At 44.0% G+C, this 24,120-nt stretch overlaps 3 protein-coding genes and 1 long non-coding RNA gene across 5 annotated transcripts in view; 3 read left to right on the forward strand and 1 right to left on the reverse strand.

Annotated features, from left to right (window-relative positions):
- The window catches only part of LOC118414503, an 8,484-nt gene extending 7,895 nt beyond the window's left edge, over window positions 1-589 (forward strand). For both annotated transcript variants that reach the window (XM_035818590.1, XM_035818591.1), the window contains exon 5: window positions 143-589. In XM_035818590.1, coding sequence (XP_035674483.1) covers window positions 143-277 — 135 coding nt within the window. In that variant the 3' untranslated portion in view covers window positions 278-589. The remainder of the gene's footprint in view (window positions 1-142) is intronic.
- The window catches only part of LOC118413013, a 711,153-nt gene that overhangs the window by 174,839 nt on the left and 512,194 nt on the right, over window positions 1-24,120 (forward strand). The window lies entirely within an intron of this gene.
- Window positions 1-24,120, reverse strand: part of LOC118414515 — a 660,232-nt gene that overhangs the window by 135,432 nt on the left and 500,680 nt on the right. The gene's annotated exons all lie outside the window — the stretch shown is intronic.
- LOC118414486 lies at window positions 13,145-16,432 on the forward strand. Its single transcript, XM_035818553.1, has 2 exons — window positions 13,145-13,242; window positions 14,668-16,432. The coding sequence occupies exons 1-2, from the start codon at window positions 13,230-13,232 to the stop codon at window positions 16,095-16,097; spliced, it is 1,443 nt and encodes a 480-aa protein (XP_035674446.1). The 5' UTR covers window positions 13,145-13,229; the 3' UTR covers window positions 16,098-16,432.

Genomic DNA, 24,120 nt, shown 5'->3' on the forward strand with positions numbered 1-24,120 from the left:
TTTGTTTGTTTGTTTGTTTGTTTGTTTATTTCCACAGACCAGGGGAGCGTATTTAGTGAACCTGCTGGGTAAGATGGCCGGAAGTTTGTTCGGGGTGGTAGGGTGGTAGTTTGTTTATTTGTTTGTTTGTTTATTTTCCCAGGCCAGGAGAGCCCTCCTGGAGGAAATCCTGGGTGGGAAGCGGAAGCGGCTGGCAGAACTCGCCATCGGGTCGGACATGGGGAAGGCACGTGACAGCCAGCTGTTGAGGGACATGGTGGACGGCATCGTAGGCTAACTCCGCCCCCCTCCCCCCTTCCCTCCGATCCCTCAGATTTCTAGCTAACAAATGTCGTAATGGCGACACGCACACACCTGTCCACCTGCTCAAAGCAAAGTTTGAAAAGTTTGCCTTTATCTAAGTTATAGATTATTCCGAGTCGAAAATAATAGCTTGACGTTAGTTACCTACATCTATTCCCTATGCCGAGAGAATATTGTATCAATAGAGAAGAAAGCCGTTGGCACGGGGTTGCCGTTTCCTGGAATCATAACGTCTTCTTCTCATGACATAAAAATGAACGAAAGAAATAAAATGAAAAAAAATCTACACTTCGTGTTCGCTGTGTTGTGTTTCATTGAGTGAATGATAGCTAGTGACATCGATGGCAGATGTCCACAAATTTCTGCTGAATTGAAACCATGTAGTTGTAACATTTTTTGCGTGTTAAACGCTGAATTATCAGCGGACCTCGGAATTGTATCACACTGAGGGTTACTACTTCAGAAGGGTCTCCAGAAGGATATCCACGGGACGGAGTAAATAACCTCAACTGTTAGTTCAGAAGCCAAAACTGGCTGAATTTTCTCAATAACTGAAAATTAATATAAACTACATTGCAAGAGCTACCGACATGGGCAGCAGGGAAGCAAGTGTACAATATGACTGTATATCCATCATTAATGATGATGATGGAACGCGTTATCTTTAAAAGAAAAAACACTCTCAGAGGTGCCAGAGAATGCTCCAAACATCAGGGAAACACTGCTCTACGTGACGATGGCACGGGGCGGGAGAGCGGGGTGCCGGGTCGCCAGCCAGTCAGGCGCCGGGGGAAGGTGGGTGCTGACCCGAGCAGCTTTCTTGGACAGGCGCCGAGGCGCAGCACCTGGCTTAGGCGTCAATCATGTCGTCGGATTCGAAGCGAAATCATCTTAAGCAAAACATCAATCCCAGATTCCATGTAGAGGTTGTTAAACGCAAATGCGGCTTGATGATCACGTCATTGCCAGTCTAGCGAGCAATGTGAATACTGCTGAAACTGACACCAGAACAGGCCAAGCTGGGGAGTTTCATCGCCATCAACATACATGTCGGAGTCTACAGGTATCAGGGGACTGCATTAACTTTACATCACACGATGGGAATGTGGGTCGTTATCCGTAAATAGCGTATCGCAGAGGGTCTACTTTTCTTTCCTTCTCCTACAATAGATAAAGGATCATCAGGAAACAAAATAGCATTTAAACTATCGACGTACAGTACGATAATGGTGGAAAATGACATGGGGTCATGAAATTAAAAAAGATTACTTCTGCTAACGATAGAGTTACCTGATATAGACTGTTGAGGTTAGTGTGACGTTGACTGACTGTCCATGACCAGCCGTGCGGTCCCTGTCCCGGTCAAACACTCCTGGCGCCCACCTTATACGGGAAGAAAATGCTATTAGCTTATCTTGAGTAGAAGACTTCTCATGTAAACTACATTAGACTTTCTCAGTATTGACATTTTAAAGACGATCTAGACAGACACACACACACACAATTAGATACACACAAGCACACACGAACACACACATACTCACACACACTTAGACACACACAAGCACACACACACACACACACTTAGACACACAAGCACACATACACACACACACACATGTACACACACACACATAGACACACACACACACACTTAGACACACACAACACGTCTAAAACAAGCAGAAGACTTCCCTGACAGCTTGTGCAACACAAGGCACGTGGCTCATAGGGAAGCAGCAGATATTTGTCAATGGACTGGACAGCAATATAATCAACATGCTGTTCTGCATTTCCTGAAAAGACTGGCATAATGCCTCGCACAAAATCGTCACACTTCATCTCATCAAAACATCAGTGTTTGCCAAACTGCCAAAATTACCCACAGAAAGAATTTTGAGTGCAGAAGACAAAAACAATAGCCCTGTTTGAGGGCACTGGAATCCTTCATGGCAGTAACACCAGCTTGGATAAATTACTTATCTACAGGAGTAGGGCATGCCTGAAGTGGGCAGGCTGTGTATGTTAATACTGGAGGATAATTTGATAGAAAAGCCTTTATACTAGTAACATATTGCTCTCTTGAGAGCACCGCTTGCTTCTAGGTAATGCAAATGACACGGATCGATGGATCCCATTATTGCGTGTCTCACGGGACCCAAAGGAACGGTCCTGAACGGTACGGAGCTGTTTTCCCAGTTCCTAGAACAGCAAATCCTTGCTTTATATATTGTAATTATTTCATGTAACATAATTGCACATCGATGAAGGTTTGATATCCAGGTTATGAAATGATAATGGAGGGCCAATCGGAAGGACCTAAAAAGTCTGGTCGTTTAAAAAAACATCCAATTTCTTGCGTATTCGGCTTAACGTTACAGGACAGAAGTATACACCAAAGTCGATTTCATGTCTTCCAGGAAAAGATGACAAGTCAGAGAGATATCCTTCAGAGTCTGCTGGACCTGCTGTGTACAGTTGTTAATGAAACTAATTAACGCGTGCATATATATATATATATAATAAATATTTAAAGAGAGACACATTTTCACATCAGTGCATATTTTACCCCTTTGAGTATACATCAAATGTATTATCCTATCATCCTATGTCCACAATAAAGGGGGACGTTCCCAAACAGGGGACTGTCCGATACAGGAATAAGATGCGTAAACAGGGGATATTGGAAAATTGTGATCATACGAAGTGAAGCGAAAAGGATTATTTCAAACGTAAGGTTATAACTCGAAGCAAGTGTTCTAGATTAGCAGTTAACAGACTTTTTTTAAACGAAGGGTAGGCCGGAAACCTTTCTTGGTCAATTTAAACTCGGGTCAAGCGAGAAGAAAGATGCACAATTATACACCGTCGATTCCATCTAGAAAAAACGTCATCTTTTAATGACGCCCTTAATTAAAAAGGAATCTAATTGCCACCACGGGTCGGCCTAATGGACTTGGATAATTAGTCGATTTGATGAATAATTATGTTCTTAAAAAGCCATTTCCGTCCGTGGGACGAAGCCATTAATGCTGGACTAATCTTGGTACGGCAAATATGCCTTTCAACCAGCGTTACTTGAATAAAGGTGGGATTTTATATGTTTTAACAGATTTTATGAGCGCCCCGTATTCCTTCAAAGTGTAAGTCATTCGCAAATCGTGAATAAAAATTAAACTCTAATTTACACTAAGAAAATGTGACAAATTTTCGCATGTACAACTCCCTTCAAAGTGCACACCATTCACAAATCGTGAACTTACGTCGGACACCATTCAGTTATCCAACTGCAGTCTTTGTCAACGAATGCGCTATTCACTATTTCTACCGACACAGACGAACTTTGAAGTCATTCTAAAATCATCGGAGTCATGACAGAAAGTGTTGTCGATAGCGGGTAGCCGGTGCAGATAGCGCTCCGGACCGGCAGCATGGAAGAATGTGTTTTCTGTGAGTAGCCGATGCATATAGCCGAGCGGACCGGCAGCATGGAAGAATGTGTTGTCTGTGAGTAGCCGGTGCAAAAAGCCGAGCGGCTTGGAGACAGATGGGGAACCTGTTGCACATCAGACCTGATGGACAAGGTGGCTTCTTAATGTCATCTTCTGACATATGGTGCTTTTATCTCCCACATCTAATGCCTTAAAGACAGGAGTGGTGAACGTAACTAAAGATACTTCAGGGGGCATAAGTGTGGCCAGGAAGACTTCATCTAGAATTTCAATAATGACAATCGTTATTTTCATTTGTAAAAGAAAATGTAAAGGACTTTACAAATATCATATCGGTTCTGGAAATTGCACGTGTGATGTTGGGATGTAAGGTCAATGGTTAACACGTCAGCTCACCATCCAACCATAACGTCGTTCCATTCCATCATTGCATTTTATTAATTAATTGATATAATATCAAGTGATGTATCAGATTAGTTATTATATAACAATAAATGTGCAAACAGAAGGATCTCTAATATTCTGTTTATTTTGAAGAGCAGATGCCCGAGTGGCTCTGATTGTGGCACGAATTTGCAAATACTTTATTCCGGCTGGTTCGAATTCTGCTTATTCCTGCTAATTAGGTTTCAGTGTGAAGGCCCTGGAAAAGACAGAGGCTTAATCTTAGTGGGCCGTAACCATTACCTAAGTAACCTCATTTGGGCCAGAACACGCTGAATGATGACAGCTTTAACCTTCCGCTTAAAAAGAGCATCTAAAGTGAGGCATTTTGTGTTGATCCTCCCCAGATACCTAATGGTACTTTAACACGGAAGTGTCAATCATTACTAACACGGAACCGGTGGTAACATTTGTGCAGACGTACCTCCTACAGCCTGACCTTTCACAGAACAGAAACCAGAGAATATAGAAATCTCTCAGAACCCCCCTCCCCCGTAAAAAATTTCTGTACACATGGCCCATGAAGGATTGAATTCCGTCTAGAATTGGCGATTCTCTATAAATCACCCGGACTCCAGGAGGAATAGTGACATATCAGTCACTAATGGAGATCTGTATAACCAAACCAAACCAAAGAACCGTCTACTTTGGACAGTTCCATTTATTGATGATTCTATCACCAAACTAGTTGGCTGTTAACTGGTAACACAAAATCCCTCCTCAGTTTTCTGTTCTTTTAAATGTTTCACGTTGTGCGGTGCCTGTTATATGTTCGCCGATGTGTGTTCTCCATCTGATGGCGTTATATTGTGTTGCTGCATGTCTAATGAAAAATATGATGCGTTCCTTCCTCGTCCTCCTCAATTACATATTTTGTTGTATTTTGTGCGCTGTTCCCTTCCCTTGACCTGCTCTCTGGCTGGGTTGGCAAAAAGGAGAAGGGTACCTTTCACTTTGACACCGGCAAATAAATAAACTAATGAATACTATTTTCGTTCCCTTCCGCAAGTGAACTTGTCCTCGGTACACTCAGGACAGTTTCCCCACACCTGAGGGTTTTTCCCCACCCGGAAGTTTTTCCCCACCCAGAAGCTTTCCCCACCCAGACGCTTTCCCCACCCCAGGAGGTTTCCCCACCCAGAAGCTTTCCCCACCCAGAAGCTTTCCCCACCCAGAAGCTTTCCCCACCCAGAAGCTTTCCCCATCCAGAAGCTTTCCCCACCCAGAAGCTTTCCCCACCCAGAAGCTTTCCCCACCCCAGAAGCTTTCCCCACCCAGAAGCTTTCCCCATCCAGAAGCTTTCCCCACCCCAACCCTCTGCTTCCCGTTAGCTGTCAGCAGTGTTACCAGCCTGAAGAGTCAACATAGATTTCTCACACTGCTGATGAACAGATCTGCTCAGTGGCCCTGACGGGAGGCAGAGGGTGCTGCCTAAAACTTCTGTCCGTTTCCAATATCGAGATATCCATCCAGTTGTTTATTTTTTATATATTTAAGCAACTGTTATCTTGCGTTTAGTTACAAAACATGGGCTTTAAACGGTTTGGCAGCTGCTCTGTTTTTGTACTTTGTCAGTAGGTGTGAACTTGCTTCGATCTTGACGTACCATTGCCTTGAAACGTCACGGCAGATACGCGCTTCTGACATTACCAAACGTGACTCCCGTCTCTGAAGAGGCTCTCGAAATACATTTGATCAGCTGCTCCTGGGAGAGAAAAATCAGGTCGTGTACCTAAAGACGCTATATCGATGTGAGAGTGTGTCCCATCGCTCCTTGGTGGCTGCGAATCCACGGCAATCTACCCGAAGATTGTCGGAACAGAACTTGGCAATGACGTTGCCGATGACGAGGTTGGCTTCCTGAAGATTACCCATGGCACGGCGTGACTCAGGTTACAGACGACAATGGCATTGGGAATGAATCACATTACTACTGATGTCGCACATCGTCGTCATCCTTCTCGCCGCGTGCTAAGCTGGCGCCGATACGGCCCGCCATTGCCGTCACCCGTCCTTTGTTCCCTGGATGATGCTCTGCTGCATCCCGCTGCCACCAATCGCGTTATTCCGCGAGTTATGATAATCTGACGCGATTAATATAATACCAAAGCATTCCGATTTGTCACGTAGGTCTTCTCGGATTGTTTACAAATTGGGAGATAGAGGTATTTTATTTACTAAGTAAAAACACTTCTTGGAGATCGACGGGAATGACATATCCGAGGTAACCACTGCATGTTGGTGACAACTATTCCTACACATCATCAAACATTGGTTGGAGCCCTTCCTTACCATGTGAGCATGCCCCCATAGTAAGTGGTGACAACGACTGTAACAAATAGACAGGATATCATCGAGGAAAAAAAACAAGACTTATCACTACAAACAGAAACTGGACTTCAAAAATCCAACTTTGGCCGAGAAATCACTGTATGTTGATGAAAGCAAATTTCCACAAATCATCTGCCATCATGGCTATTCAATAACAATGCTCACGGTTTGCGCTAGTGCTTATTTGTCACACATAGTTTGTCACCACAGTGCGCCAAACGGCCTAAATAGAAGGGAATGAGCCGATTGTTGCAAAGCACGATCTATATCTGAATTCAACAGCCTGAGTTCAATAGCCCGACCTTAACCGATAAGCCACCTCGGGGTGAGTGCTCTCGTGCGGGATCGGGAAACAGACAGGAATAGATATAGAACCTCTAACGGAACAAACAACACGAGTTCAACAACCTCACAGCGTCAGATCGTCGTATGTATTAATTTATTAATGGATTAAATGCGATTAAAAGTATGAATTCCGTGCGGCTGTGGAGACCGTGCCTCCTGCCGACGTTAGGCACGTATGTAAGGAAATGATGCATCTGTTTTATAGCCTTCCTGTCGTAAACTAGATTAGCTGAAACAAGTTCTGTCTGTCTGCAGGTCTGGGCGGGAGTTCCATGGACTCGGCTATGAAGCTCCAACTAAGGTCTGGGTGTTACAATTAGACAGGCTACCTACAGAAGTCACGAGATGAATCTCCCACGGTAAGTACCTCCGCAGATTCGGCTAAAGATGTCATTAAATCCCGGGAACTGCGTCAGTCAGCAGCGCACGTGGGAGGGGCTCAAAAAACCCGGACGCCGGTACGATGTAATTCCCAGCAGGCCATGGGAATGCGTCGTTCTGGATAACGCATTGATGTCAGCTCGATTCTCTCTTCAACACAGAAAGAAACCAATTCTGTGATTCACACGACAAAATATCCACACCCAGGAACAAGTCCTACTAAAAACCTCTTGTTCTTCTTTTCAAACCCTGACAGCGACGCGTCGCCCTGTAGCCAGACACGCCGCTGTCACTCTGCTCTAACCACGCGCTAGCTCGCTAACATCAGATCTGAGATCTCGGATGACGAAATCCCTGATATTGAATTTCTTTTGGCCCCGTCTGGGCTATATAAGGGCATGGGGATGAGCTGGGGTCCACAAGTGGCTGAAGTCAGTCTTCAGAGCAGAGCAGAGCAGAACTTTTTTTCATTCCACCTCAGAAGGTAAGATACATTTTTACTGTTCTACAGTGCCGTTAACAAGGACAACTTTAAAGACATTTTGTTTCTTTTGCTGTATTACGTGCTACGTATTATGAATCGTCAGGACACGTGGTATTTTTTTCGTTATTTCTTCGTTCGTTGGCTGCAAAAGACGGGAAAATGTATCTCTGCAAAAAGGTGTGGTTTGTCGAGATGTACAAATTCCCCCCCTGCTATGTAGTTTGAGTGTGTTCCTTAGTCCGTGCAGTAGTACCTGTCTATGTGCCGGTGTGTTCCTTAGTCCGTGCAGTAGTAACTGTCCTATGTGCGGGGTGTTCCTTAGTCCGTGCAGGAGTAACCGTCAGATGTACCGGGGTGTTCCTTAGTCCGTGCAGTAGTGACCATCCTATGTGCCGGGGTGTTCCTTAGTCCGTGCAGTAGTAACCGTGCTATGTACCAGGGTGTACATTAGTCCGTGCAGTAGCAACTGTCCTGTGTGCCGGGGTGTTCCTTAGTCTGTGCAGAAGTAACTGTCCTATGTACGGGGTGTTCCTTAGTCTGTGCAGTAGTAACCGTGCTATGTACCAGGGTGTACATTTAGTCCGTGCAGTAGCAACTGCCCTATGTGCCGGGGTGTTCATTTAGTCCGTGCAGTAGCAACTGCCCTATGTGCCGGGGTGTTCCTTAGTCTGTGCAGTAGTAACTGTGCTATGTACCAGGGTGTACATTAGTCCGTGCAGTAGCAACTGCCCTATGTGCCGGGTGTTCCTTAGTCCGTGCAGTAGTGATCTTCCTATGTACCGGGGTGTTCTTTAGTCCGTGCAGTAGTAACTGTCCTGTGTGCGGGGTGTTCCTTAGTCTGTGCAGTAGTGATCTTCCTATGTGCCGCGGTGTTCCTTAGTCCGTGCAGTGATAACTGTCCTATGTACCGGGGTGTTCCTTAGTCTGTGCAGTAGTAACTGTCCTATGTGCGGGGTGTTCCTTAAGCTAAGGGCACAACCCGCCGTACGTACAAATACGTGCTACGTCTACGTGCCAAAACATTTTTTTTCGGATCCGTAAGTGGTAAGTACCGCCTGCGTACGAACTCGCACGGAATCCGACGGATTTTTGGAGCACGCCGTAGAACGTTATTCCTCTCATCCTGCCGCCTTCAGTTCTTAATGGATGCTGCGCCTTTCTTAAGTAAGCCTCCCGAACAGACCTTTAATCTACAGCCCCACTTACACACCTTTCATTGCCGTCGCTGTCACTTCGATTTGCACCAAATTACTCACTTTACTAACCTTCTTGCCAACGATTTCTGTCCTTTAATTTGTCAACGTACTTTCTTGTACCTCAAATCAGGTTCGTGAGCGTCAGTGTGCATTAGTGTTTGTTGGAGCTCTTTTGTATCATTTTCTGCATTACGTTTGCATTATCATGGTACTTTTTGTTATGTTTTTACGGGTCTTCTTTCAAAATATTCACCGGAAATTTAAGAGTGAAGCGTTCTTTCAGTCAGAATTGTTTCCACAAGAAAGGTAACACTATTTTACTTAACGCTAACCAATCCACACACGGGGAAATGCTCGACTCCTACGCGAGTGGCTACATTTGGCATTCAGAAAAGAAGCTTCTCTGACTCTCCCGTAATCATTGTGAGGAAACCAAAGGAGAAAGCGATTTACCAGCCAACAGGGTCGATATGTTACATGTTTGTCCTCCCCAGGGTATAAGATGTTACCTCTCCAGGGTATAAGGTGTTACCTATGCAGGGTATAAGATGTTACCTATGCAGGGTATAAGAAGTTACATGTTTGTCCTCCCCAGGGTATAAGATGTTACCTCTCCAGGGTATAAGGTGTTACCTATGCAGGGTATAAGATGTTACCTATGCAGGGTATAAGATGTTACATGTTTGTCCTTTGCAGGGTATAAGATGTTACATGTTCGTCCTTTGCAGGGTATAAGATGTTACATATTTGTCCTCCCCAGGGTATAAGATGTTACATATTTGTCCTCCCCAGGGTATAAGGTGTTACCTATGCAGGGTATAAGATGTTACATGTTTGTCCTTTGCAGGGTATAAGATGTTACATATTTGTCCTCTGCAGGGTATAAGATGTTACGTGTTTGTCCTCCCCAGGGTATAAGATGTTACCTCTGCAGGGTATAAGATGTTACCTCTGCAGGGTATAAGATGTTACCTCTGCAGGGTATAAGATGTTACCTCTGCAGGGTATAAGATGTTACCTCTGCAGGGTATAAGATGTTACATGTTTGTCCTCCTCAGGGTATAAGATGTTACAAGTTTGACCTCTGCAGGGTATAAGATGTTACATGTTTGTCCTCCCCAGGGTATAAGATGTTACATGTTTGTCCTCCCCAGGGTATAAGATGTTACCTCTCCAGGGTATAAGATGTTACATGTTTGTTCCTTTCCCTCCTATAGCCCCTTCCTGAACCGGTATGACGACCCGCGCCATGACCCCACTCATGGTGATGATGACGATGTTCTTCACGGGTGTCCTAGCGACCACACCTGCCCACTATTCCAACCAAGACATGTAAGTTAAGACATCTGTCCTAGCGACCACACCTGTCCACTATTCCAACCAAGACATGTAAGTTAAGACATCTGTCCTAGCGACCACACCTGTCCACTATTCCAACCAAGATATGTAAGTTAAGACATCTGTCCTAGCGACCACACCTGTCCACTATTCCAACCAAGACATGTAAGTTAAGACATCTGTCCTAGCGACCACACCTGTCCACTATTCCAACCAAGACATGTAAGTCAAGACATCTGTCCTAGCGACCACACCTGTCCACTATTCCAACCAAGATATGTAAGTTAAGACATCTGTCCTAGCGACCACACCTGTCCACTATTCCAACCAAGACATGTAAGTTAAGACATCTGTCCTAGCTAGCGACCACACCTGCCCACTATTCCAACCAAGACATGTAAGTTAAGACATCTGTCCTAGCGACCACGCCTGTCCACTATTCCAAGACATGTAAGTTAAGACATCTGTTCTAGCGACCACACCTGTCCACTATTCCAACCAAGACATGTACGTTAAGACATCTGTCCTAGCGACCACACCTGTCCACTATTCCAACCAAGACATGTAAGTTAAGACATCTGTCCTAGCGACCACACCTGTCCACTATTCCAACCAAGACATGTAAGTTAAGACATCTGTCCTAGCGACCACACCTGTCCACTATTCCAACCAAGACATGTAAGTTAAGACATCTGTCCTAGCGACCACACCTGTCCACTATTCCAACCAAGACATGTAAGTTAAGACATCTGTCCACTATTCCAACCAAGACATGTAAGTTAACACATCTGTCCAAGCGACCACCCCTGTCCACTATTCCAACCAAGACATGTAAGTTAAGACATCTGTCCTAGCGACCACACCTGTCCACTATTCCAACCAAGACATGTAAGTTAAGACATCTGTCCTAGCGACCACACCTGTCCACTATTCCAACCAAGACATGTAAGTTAAGACATCTGTCCTAGCGACCACACCTGTCCACTATTCCAACCAAGACATGTAAGTTAAGACATCTGTCCTAGCGACCACACCTGTCCACTATTCCAACCAAGACATGTAAGTTAAGACATCTGTCCTAGCGACCACACCTGTCCACTATTCCAACCAAGACATGTAAGTTAAGACATCTGTCCTAGCGACCACACCTGTCCACTATTCCAACCAAGATATGTAAGTTAAGACATCTGTCCTAGCGACCACACCTGTCCACTATTCCAACCAAGACATGTAAGTTAAGACATCTGTCCTAGCGACCACACCTGTCCACTATTCCAACCAAGACATGTAAGTTAAGACATCTGTACTAGCGACCACACCTGTCCACTATTCCAACCAAGATATGTAAGTTAAGACATCTGTCCTAGCGACCACACCTGTCCACTATTCCAACCAAGACATGTAAGTTAAGACATCTGTCCTAGCGACCACACCTGTCCACTATTCCTGTCAAGTATTGCAAGCAAGACATGTTAGTTAAGACGCCTGTCCCTTATTCCAACCAAGACATGTAAGTTAAGACATCTGTCCTAGCGACCACACCCGTCCACTATTCCATCCAAGACATGTAAGTTAAGACATCTGTCCTAGCGACCACACCTGTCCACTATTCCAACCAAGACATGTAAGTTAAGACATCTGTCCTAGCGATCACACCTGTCCACTATTCCAACCAAGACATGTAAGTTAAGACATCTGTCCTAGCGATCACACCTGTCCACTATAACAACCAAGACATGTAAGTTAAGACATCTGTTCTAGCGCCCACACCTGTCCACTATTCCAACCAAGACGTACATGTGAGATAAGACATCTGTCCTAGCGACCACACCTGTCCACTATTCCAACCAAGACATGTAAGTTAAGACATCTGTCCTAGCGACCACACCTGTCCACTATTCCAACCAAGATATGTAAGTTAAGACATCTGTCCTAGCGACCACACCTGTTCACTATTCCAACCAAGACATGTCAAGACATGTTACATCATTTTCAACCATCAAAAACTCTGTGTGTGTCGCGTTGTGTGTGTGTGTCGCGTTGGCCTCATGGTTAGGGATGCAAAATGCCATGGGAGGAGAGGCTTGTTCTCCGCCTTAAAGTACCGTGCCCTAGACAGGACCTCAAAAAGGCTTTGCGGGAATCAATCACTACTTACAGGCTTTACGGAGAAAATGTCTAAAGTATAGTGCTAATAACTAGACGACAGTTGAACAACATTTCACGACTGGACTGGCCAGTATAAGGAGCACCTGGAGTCTTGCTTGATGATTAGAGAATCAATTTGAGCAAAACCCTTTGTATTTTTTGTATTTTTTGCGCCAAGGGCGCACCCGGGGTAGTCACGACTTCAAATATCAACACATATTCGCACACACCGACATCTAAAAACACTCTTTTTTCCCACGCACGATTCCCGAGTGGAATGCCCTGCCTGGCACGGTTGTAAGCGCTCCCAACGTTGAGCACTTCCGTGCCAGGCAGGCGGCCTGCCCGCCCTAACCCGGGAGCCTCAGCCCCCCCCCCCCCCCTACTTTTGCCCCTCGCGGGGTCATTTGGGGGTATATATGCAGATGCAGATGTATTCATACTCTACCAATAATGACAGCAGTTGCCTTTTAGTGTCTTACTTAGAAACGTAATTACATAATAATTTCACTGATAAAAGAACGTGAAAAGTTAATAGAATTTTTAAAATTAAACACAGGTAGCTCCAAATTCTCGATGGCTATTAGTCTATCTTGTTCGTGGAGTGAACTAGTCTCGCGAGAGTGTCACACGTGACTAATGAATCTCTTCAACGGTATGTGCACAGAAAAGCTTTCGCATTACGCAAGCATCAACTTGTGATTTTTATCTTCCAGGAAGGACTTCGCTGTTGTTAAATTCCATACCGCTAGAGGGCGTGACAATACAACAAGCCTGATTCGGCGACTCTTCGATGCAGCAGCTGACATGAATGGCGAAGGTAAGTAGAAACCGGTCATGGTAAATGGGACATTTCCCTTTAAATCTACTTTCGCGCTGGTTCTGTGGTGAAGGAACCCCGATAATAACACGTAATAAATGTTGATGATAAATTTGATTTCGTTGATATATTTTTGATTTGACATTCCTGTTTTGTGAATTGTTTCTACTTGGCTTTCTTGGCATTACTGCACCTGAGAAGGGGATCATTCAGGTCCACCTTCATAATTCCAAAACGGCTTACTTTACTCTCACCATTTTTGGAAGTGATGTGCTTGGACAGTTTTAGAATTTTGATACCACTGTGACGTAATATGACGTAATTGATTCTATTAGTTAAAGCGGTCTAAATAGGAAATCGCCATGATACAGAAAGGTATTACCGCCTCAGTGACCAGAACTGACATGCGGTGAAGATGATGATGATGATTACATGAAACGTTAACAAAGGGTTTCTTTTGATATTTAAGGCTTTTGTTGACTCCAGCAACTACAATGACGTCAATATAACGTCATGAAATAACGTCGTATGAAGTTTACTTATCGCTTTCAAGTGTCTTGGATCATCAACCTTAAATGTCTGTAATATTTACCATATAACCCCGAAAACCCATGAAAACGGACTTAAAACGTTCACATAAATGTTTTTGTAAGAAAATACCTCGTAGTGATGGAATTTGAGTGAAAATAAGCTAATTACATTTTACATCATGATATGGTCCGCTATCTAGGATTTTGACATATATTAGCATAAATATGAATATCTTATCACAAATGTAACATTAAAATATGTTAGATATTTAAGATATATAAAAACAAGTGTTGCTTTAGACAAAAAAATCAGAAAATATTATTGTTCAAACCAAAATTAGGGAATATGCCAAGGCAACAGGATAAAAAATAAACTTACTCGATTTTATGTAGATTGCCAAAAATATTCTAGGGAAAGTCACGTAGTTTTCTTGTCAAGCCGTTTTGGAGTTATATGGCGTCAAAGTTGGCGCAGGAACACGCCCCTCCCCAGTCTAGGGTTTATTTCATTACATTTCTCAGTTTTAATTATGTTCATCATGTATGATTTTTCCATATGATTTTGCCCTTTGTTTTATTTCTTTTTACCTGGGATGTTTTGAAAATTAACAAAAAATGCTGAAGGTGCCACCAAGGAGTTATCAAGATGAAATACATACATAAGTAAATAAATACAGAAAAATAAGAAAACCATGTTCTATTGAACAAATTCAACCTCCTTGAACACAGTAAAACTATTCACGGGAAAGTTCAAACCTTCTCACCTTAGCCACATGTTTGTGAGGTCATATATAGGAGATGAACCATTCATTAGGCATGCTATGTGCGGCGCCGACTAAGTGTACAGATGGAAGAGCTTTCTGTCCCATGATTATGATTTTGTCCTTCGCTGCAGGTAACGCAGAGAAACGCCAGGCGGAGCGACTGATCGGAGCCCATCTCGCAGAAGCCATGGACTCCGCGGATAGGAGAGAGCGACTAGGGAGCCTGCTGGCAGGTATCACGGGTATGGAGAAACGCCAAGCGGAGCGACTCATCGGAGCACATCTCGGAGAAACCATGGACTCCTCCGACAGGAGAGAGCATCTCAGCAAACTGCTGGCAGACATCACGGGTATGGAGAAACGCCAGGCGGAGAGGATCATCGGAGCACATCTCGGAGAAACCATGGACTCCTCCGACAGGAGAGAGCATCTCAGCAAACTGCTGGCAGACATCACGGGTATGGAGAAACGCCAGGCAGAGCGGCTGGTCGGAGCTCATCTCGGAGAAACCATGGACTCCTCGAACAGGAGAGAGCACCTGAGCAGTCTGCTGGCAGGTATCACGGGTATGGAGAAACGCCAGGTGGAGCGGCTGGTCGGAGCTCATCTCGGAGAAATCATGGACTTCTCCGGGAGGAGAGGGCACCTCAGCGAACTGCTGGCAGACATCACCGGTATGGAAAAACGCCAGGCGGAGCGGCTGGTCGGAGCTCATCTCGGAGAAATCATGGACTTCTCCGGGAGGAGAGAGCACCTCAGCGAACTGCTGGCAGACATCACGGGTATGGAGAAACGCCAGGCAGAACGGCTGGTCGGAGCTCATCTCGAAGAAACCATGGACTCCGCGGACAGGAGAGAGCATCTGGGCCAGCTCCTGTCGGCACTCACGGGAGGAATGAGGAAGCGTCAGGCGGAGGTGGTGGTGGGTTCGGCCCAAGGCGGCACGCTGGAGTCGCTGCAGAGGGAAAGGTTTCTTAGCGAGCTCCTCTCGACCATCGAAGGCGAGAAGGGAAAGCGCCAAGCTGAGCGGCTGGTGGGAGCTCATCTCGGAGAAACCATGGACTCCTCCGGGAGAAGAGACCATCTTAGCCAGCTTCTGTCGCACATCACGGGCGGAATCGGGAAGAGGCAGGCGGAACTGTTAGTCGGAGCTGAGCTAGGAGACGCCGTGGACGCCAGCGAACGGAGGGAGCGACTGGACGCCTTACTGTCTAGCATCACGGGACACCTAGGGAAGCGGCAGGCAGGGATGGTGGAAGGGACAGGGCGTGGAGATGCCATGGGTACCGGAGAGCGGAGGGGACGCCTGAGCGGCCTGATGTCGAGCATCACAGACGGGGTAGGAAAGCGCCAGGCCGAAGTGTTGGTCGGAGCGGAACTGGGAGACGCCGTAGACGCCGAGGAGCGGAGAGAACGGCTTAGTGCTCTTCTGTCCAGCATCACAGGCGGAGTCGGCAAGCGCCTGGCTGAAGTAACGGTCGGCGCACACCGAGGAACGGCAGCGGATGACAAGAAGCACAGGCAGATGATAAACGCTTTGGTCGCCAAGATCACCGGTTAAAGTACACTCAGTTTATTCTTCTGACTCCAGATTTACCATACGGAAGTGTAGGAAATGGAATCCTTGTTACCCGTATCAGCTATAGACAGTGGTATTGTACACCGAATTTCTCATTGCGTACCAAAATACAATTGATTGGATCTAGAAATAATACTGAATTGGAAATTAAAGTTATTGCCTGATGGCCTAATTTCCAAAGAAAAAGTATTGTCACAGACAAAGGGTAAAAAGGCTGATGCAGAAATGTGCAAGAAATATCGACCTAAGAGAGAGAATCCAACTTCACAGATAATGTTACACCAAAGGTGACTTCTCAAGAGGTGATTGGCCATCCGGTGTGACGCAGACATGACGTATCATGACGTGTGACCGTGCCAAACCAGAACTACAACAAACATAGAATAAAGGCAGATTTTTTCTGAAACATGAGTTTCTTTTATGTTTAAAACAGTTTACGTTAAGAAGCACGCATGAAAACATTTCTAATGTTTATTCTGTATCACTAAAAAAAACCAATACAAACTTTTTTAGCAAGGGCTGCTGAATGCGGGTGGTTGGATGATGCAGAGGGTGGGTGGGTATGGCTGGCCGTCCTAGTACACTATCATTGAGGCAGCCTGGCAGCAAAACACAGTTTTCGCCTCTGAGGGTTTCTAAAGTTAAAGACCACAGGGTGACTAGCTCCGACGCGGAAAATATATAGTAAAGTGGACTTTATGAATACAAAATATGAATATGTTTGAGTACATGTTACGAAATATGAGAAAACAAAAAAATCCTGTCTGCGTATCGCCACTTTGAAACGCCGCTCTGCAGCTGGCTCACACTAGAAAGGCAGTTGCGTAATGGGGCCAAGGAGGCTACAAAAACCTCCTTGGTACTACTTTATTTATTACTTTATTTTCTTTATGTGACCGCGTCATAAATACTGTGTTCTGCTGCATTAACCTTCTTTTCGGCACTTATATCCTGCTCTAGGTGATTCAGCGAAACGGCGATTAGCAATTAGGGTTTTCCTTTTCCGTAAATGAGAATGGATAGGTGACTCCGTTTGATGTCTTTTATCATTCTCAGATATGAGACAAACAAAATTACTTTAAAAGATCACGTACCTCCTGCATGGAGATAATCATATTGGCACACTGCTGTTCCTGGGATGGTGGGATATTACTGAGATACTAAGTACCCGGATGTTGCTGAGATGCCCGGATGCTGCGGTTGAGATGCCCGGATGTACCTATTGGTAAAGGGCAAGGCTGTTGCTGCCTGGTAAAGTAGGTCGTGCACAGAAGTGGAAACAACCTTACACAACACGAGAGCTACTTATATAATAGACGAAAAGAGAACAGCACAGAGCGGAAGAAAGGCCTGCTACTCTTGTCAATCATAGCTTTATTCACAACAAAAGCATAACTCACATCTAGCATATGTAATTATATAATTTCAGAAACACATAGATTTTGGCATGTAATTTCCTGTTGACGCCTACGAGCACGGATGTCCGGCTGTCCACCGTGCCAGTTACTCTCCGTTTGCAGAGGGCACCTGCGGGCAGCAAACACTACAAGCAACCTTAACTACGTCAGGTAAAAGCAGGGACTTTAATTTTCACAACAAACGTGCTGAAGGAACCTCTAACATTTTCGAAATTGACCTTTGTTTTACGGATCCCGATCCAAGTATCATCAGGGTCCATACACATCTTTTCAAGTTATGCTGATAATAACACACACACACACATACACACGCACACAAACATACATACACATGCATACACACACGCGTATAGACAGATAGACACGTATATACAAACACACACACGAGCACACACACACACACACACACACACACACACACACACACACACACACACACACACACACACACACGGGGGTGCTATATATAGAGGGGAACGGCACCGAACACGTAACCTTGTTGGAAATGGCTTAAACTGAAAATGGCAACCGAAATCATGATTTTTGCATTATATAATCAAATCAATGAAATCCATCACAAATGTAGGAATAACCTGATGTAGTCATGTTTTGAATGGAAGAGCCTGTCCGTGTTTACGACTGGCGCCATCTATGACAACAGATGGTTGCCACTTCCGGTACTCTGAGTGATGACGTCACATCCGGTACTCCGTGCTGATGAGCCCGCGCCACTCCCGAGCCCATCTCCTGTTTGTCCTGAACTCCACACCCATTAGTTAAGTAAATCCGGTTCGCGATGGGGAAAGGGCCGAGGAGGAAATTACCGTTCTTAAAACCCCATTACACTAAAGCCGCGACCTCTCTGCGACCGTGATACGACATAAGATTGGACATAGCGCTCAGCGAATTTTATAGAATGGAGGATTCCTTTCACTCTTGGTGTTTTCTTGCGTTTTCAGTCACACTTTTATATTTAGCACCATTTTCCGATTCTGAATCCCTCGCAAAAACTTTTACAATTCGTTTATTTATTTATTTGCCAATGATACAACTCATTACACGGATCTACCTAGGCAGCTTTGGGCTGGTAGCGGCAGATCCACAGAGATACAATCAAACTAGAGTATGTCCGCCGTCTGGTGGAACGGTTGCCTGATGTCCGTCGGAATGATGTTTTGTCTCTGGTTCATCAGGCCACAGAAAGTAATCGTATGGATGACGTCCTCTGCATACTTCAAACTAGATGCGAAACGTAAGAATTGGGATAGATTTTCAAAATAGGCATTACAAACCATGAAGTTACGAAATACGGTATCACAGCCAACAGACTTTTATTCCGTGTCCAAAAAGTGCAGAAAGCGACAAGTGCCAAACTAGCTAGTAAACATATCAAGTTGACAACTGGAGTCACAGCTACCACAGTGGTGCCACTTTTACAGTCAAGCTAGTTTACACCACTACGACTAAATGTACCTCACTAGTGTCACGTCTACAAATACAATATTTCCTTTTCTTTTCTTTTGGGGCACGTTTTTGTGATGTTCATCATCCACGTAGGTGCCTCTTATTCAAAATCAAGCCAAAAGCCTTTTTTCAAAAATCAAGCCAAAATGAATGAGCGCGCTGATGACATGCACAGAAGTTACTTGCCATGGCCTGACGAGAGGACTGAGAGTACTGCGCACGGCTTTCAGTGCGCTGCCGCGAGCAACTGTCCTCTGGGACTTCGGACATAGTAAATCTCCAAACTGTAACGCCTCAAGAAACACACAATACAAATCAGTTGGGAAACGTAAAGATCTCACCCCCCCCCCCCCCAACATCTGTTTGGAAATTAGAGCAAGGTTCCCCGATGCCTGTAGTTTTGTTATGAGCTGCGGGAACTCTGCGGGAACGATCTATTGTCGTCACTACTACATAAAACCTAAAAGCGCATTCCTGACTTAAATCCATGAGGATCCTACAATGGTGTAAGATAGTACCAAACTTGCCAGTCAATAGCTAAAGTCAGTCAAGAGGTGTCCATTTGCCCGGTAGTGAAACACACGCCTAGGCCGGCTTCACTCCTCTGCCAGCTTTTGATACAATCTTATGCTACCGTAGGATTTGCTGGGAGATTAATCCTGACCATATTTCTCCTACAAGATCAACCTACGACTGTGCCATTTAGAGTTGCTACTTCCATTTTTAATGATTGATGATTGAAGACCTTTATTGCACATTTTTGCCACACCGGGCTAAGTACAAGTCAAAACAAGACTTACAAAGAATCAGGTAACAGATACAAAATGAAACTATCGTTTGATAAACTCAACTTGTCGCTTTTCTGTTATGCAGAAAATAAAATAGCATATATGTTTTATGATCAATGGTTTGGCTAGTTGCATTTTAATGTACATGATGATTTCTACTATAGCAAGAACAAGTAATTACATAGAACTTGTTCAAATCGATCCCTGAATTCATTGGAGAATGTCATAAATGTTTCAGCTTAAATGTAGGAACGGTGAATGAAATTTTGAATTTGTACGAATATTATCATTTTCGTTAATACAACAATGCTTAATGGCATTTTAATTATCTTCTACCACTCAACATGTATTATACAAACCTGCAAGATTGCTTTCTAAATGTGCTTCCTACATTACCAGGCTTTTCATGTGATAAAAGCCATTATCGCCATGGAGAGACCCTGAGTAAGGCCTTGTTATTGTGGGTTTATTACGTCATTTACGCGTTACATGTGCATTGAAAATTACATTACAGTAAAACAACAGTTTACTTTAGCATGATTACGAAGCTTGATTGTTCGTTAATGATAATTGCTGACAATATCTCTTCATCATCATCATCATCATCATTAATTTCTCTTTGTATGGTTTAAAATCTGGCGATTTCCCCCTACTCCAAAGTACTTTGATATCAGCCTGCACAGCACAACTCTGATTGCAGCCTGGCCGTGAACGCTCCTGTCCAAAGTAAAGAACATCTTCCAGATTTTTACATTCATTTTTGGTATCATCTTATGATATTGTTACAGTATTGAAAATATAAAAAAGGACAAACATTTAATTACATAAGCGTATGAACGTCATAGCCTACATAAAGAGGACTAGTGGGATTCCCTTGAGCATCATCGCACACGTCATCAGCCAGCGGGGTCAATGACCCATGGTTCCCTTCCAGAAGGTTCCACGGGAGGCCGATGAACCTCTGCTCACTGACGTCACCGGGCACCTTTGATGTCCCGGCCAATCAGAAACCTTCCTGGCTTGTTTCTTATTCCAATCACTGTGGAGGCTTATCCTTCCGTCACTAACGTGATCGGTTGATCAGGCAGAGATTTCAAGAATTGTAAAAACAAATTTCCCTTTGTCTGGTCAAGGAGTGTAGCAGAGACGACAGTGGGAACTAAGCTGAAAACTGTTTTAGAATAAAGATGTGGATGCTGTTATGACACATAGATAGATTTATAGATCCATTATTGATTTCAATCATGTAACGTGATGAAAGAAAATTGATATCAACTTTTGAATATGCTCATCTATTTTCTTCGTTTATTTATTGATTCATTAATCTATCCACCTATTCATTTATCTGCGTAGGTACCTGCTTATTTATGAAACAGAAGTTTCATCTTTCTTCGCTTTGTACCAGGCTCACAGATTCCCGTCGTTTTTTAGCTGCCAGTAAACATTCTCTGATGTTACCGGAAGTACAAACTCTCGGCCTTTCTTCTCTGTAAGAAATAAATCAGCGAGGAAGACTGTCTTCATGTCACCCCGCCAGGTGTGCAGGTACATGGGTAGTACACGGCTGTCCTCGACTTTTCTTGACATTTTAAAACGTTTTTGTTTGGGCAACCTTCCTCCATAACAGCGCAGCAACGACATCATGTCGTGATACGTGCCCTTAGCGGTACTCTGTATCTTAGCGAAGATTAACATTTAAAATCATCATTCACGAACGTGCTTTAAGGATTCTACATGCCTTTATCTTTTTAATTCGACCTTTTGCCGTAGAGGAATATAATCTTCATTCCGGACTCCCCAGAGAGCACAGCCTGCACGTGGTAGTGACACGTGGGGTCTTCCAGATTCAGATTTTTAAAAACTTTATTCCAGTGGATGGAAACATTCTTGCAATGAAACAGACTAGTTTAGTTTAGTTTCACATAGATCTCCAACATTAAAAGACCACCTTATAAATGGCCGGTACAAACGAATAAATTGATACACAGGGAACCAACGTGGATGGATGGATAGATAGACAGATAGGTAAAGAGATAGAGATAGAGAGAGAGAGAGACTTAAAAATATAACTCGCTCCCCGATTTGTTCTATGCCTACGTACCATTTTATTACACCACAGACGTAACTTGTCTATCTCATGAGGATCCAAATCCATTTAATCCATTTAATCCGTCTACCAGATTCAGATTTTGTAAAAGTTTATTCCAGTGGATGAAAACATTCTTGCAATGAAACAGACTAGTTTAGTTTCACATAGATCTCCATCATTAAAAGACCTGTGGCCACCTTATAGATGGCCGGTACAGACAATTAAATTGATACACAGGGAACCAACGTGGATGGATGGATAGATAGATAGAGAGATAGATAAAGAGATAGATAAAGAGATAGATAGATAGAGAGAGAGAGAGAAAGAGAGAGATGGGGAGAGAGAGAGAGAGATGTAGAGATAGACATATAGATTGAAAATATAACTCGCTCCCCGATTTGTTCTATGCCTACGTACCATTTTATTACACCACACTGACCACAGACGTAACTTGTGTATCTCATGCATATGAGGATCCAAATCCATTTAATCCATGTAGCTTTCTTGTTGAATTCACTCACTCACTCACTCCGGCGAGCTCGCCTATAGATTAAATTCCCTGGTGTGCAATTGGGAAATCCCCTACTCACCATACAGGTTATCGTTTGGGCTGTGGCGTACCCAACAAAAGACCTAGATAACATTCATCCTTAAAACATTTAGTGATTTTGTTACTTTCTGTCGTATTTGTTATCTCATATTTATCCTTATTTCTCCTTTTCTGTTGATGCACTTTTCCCTGCGAGACCAGCTTTAGGCCCGGGCCAAGTCAGTCTCCAGTTACACCATCTTCCGCCTAACATGGCTGTTAGTATGCAACATTCAAACATCTGCGGACACACACTACTGCAAACAAACAAACACACGTAGTGAAACATTGCTCCCGTTTCCCCGGGATTTGATTACAGCTGTCGTTCTGCCAGTTTTGATCTGTGTGGGCCGCACGCCTTCAGGACGATCACCACCTTAATCCCCCCAGACGGACGATAATGGACACTGTAAGAGGCTGTTATCCCTTCGGAAACCTTTAAACAACTTCCTTTGAAACATCCACATCCGCTAATAATCCTCCCACAGAGGAACAGTAGGACATGTGAGTACTACACTGGCCTTGTGGGCAGCACGAAGCCTCCACGTTACTGCGCAAGCGCTCTGGGGAATGAGAATTGATGAAGGATGCAGACAAAGGTCGTCTGGATATGACATAAGTCTTTTAAGTCTCTCAAGGAAATTCTCCAATCCCTGGATGGACATTAAGTAAGAAGTTTCAATCCTTCAAAGACGTCAGACAGCAATGATTATCTGTTACTAAACTTCTTGGAGACAGACAATCCGGGGAGTACGTGAGCTTCTTAGAATCAGGAATGGTGAAGCATTTTTTTTCCTACAGTAAACATTTTATCTCCAAGCTCTAGTTTTCCTCAACTCCAAAAGTCTGTGAGGTTAAAGACCACAGCCACTTCTTAACCACTAGAAAGGCCGACATTTGCTTGAGAGCAAATACAGCATATTTCAGCCATCTCCCTCCTCATGTAACAATTGACTGTTCCAAAATCACCCATGTGCAAAAATGGAACACTTCTGCTTAAAATGACTTCTAACTACTAATCACACTTATGAGCAAAAATGAATCTTACAAAACCTCCTTCAAGAATGGACTCTTCTAGTGCACCCCATGTAGAAAGTTAAAATAGACGACTCCAAAAACACTTCCGCTAAGTAATGGAATTTTGAATCATCAGCCGTCCAAAACCATATATGAAAAAAAAACCTCTGTGCAAGAATCGACTTTTCCTGTTATACCCCTATGTAAATTGGAGCGATCCAAAAATACATCAGCTAAAATAGGACATCGACATAATCAACAAAGTCCACAAAATGAATTTAAAAGAATACCCCCTTCGTCGAAGAATGGAATCTCCCAGCACACCCTGTTTAAAATTGCACAATAGTCCAGAAATACTCACAGTACATGGCCTTTTGTATAATAAGCAACCGAGTCCAAAACTGAATTTTAAAAAGTCCCCCGTGCATGAATGGACTCTTCCAGATAACACCAGGCTTGCTGATTGGCTGCCGAATCCTCCTCATGTGCAGTCTTCAGGTGGGGGTCAACTTCCATTCAACAAATGGAATTCGGAATCATCACCCATGTCCAAAACTGAATTTAAAAAAAAAATCCCCCCTATGTGCAAAAATGGACTGTCCCAGTAGTAGTCTTGTGTCAAGTGGTTCAGTACAAAAAC

This window comes from Branchiostoma floridae, chromosome 4 (genome assembly GCF_000003815.2).
Source record: "Branchiostoma floridae strain S238N-H82 chromosome 4, Bfl_VNyyK, whole genome shotgun sequence".
In the NCBI taxonomy this organism is placed as follows: domain Eukaryota; kingdom Metazoa; phylum Chordata; class Leptocardii; order Amphioxiformes; family Branchiostomatidae; genus Branchiostoma; species Branchiostoma floridae.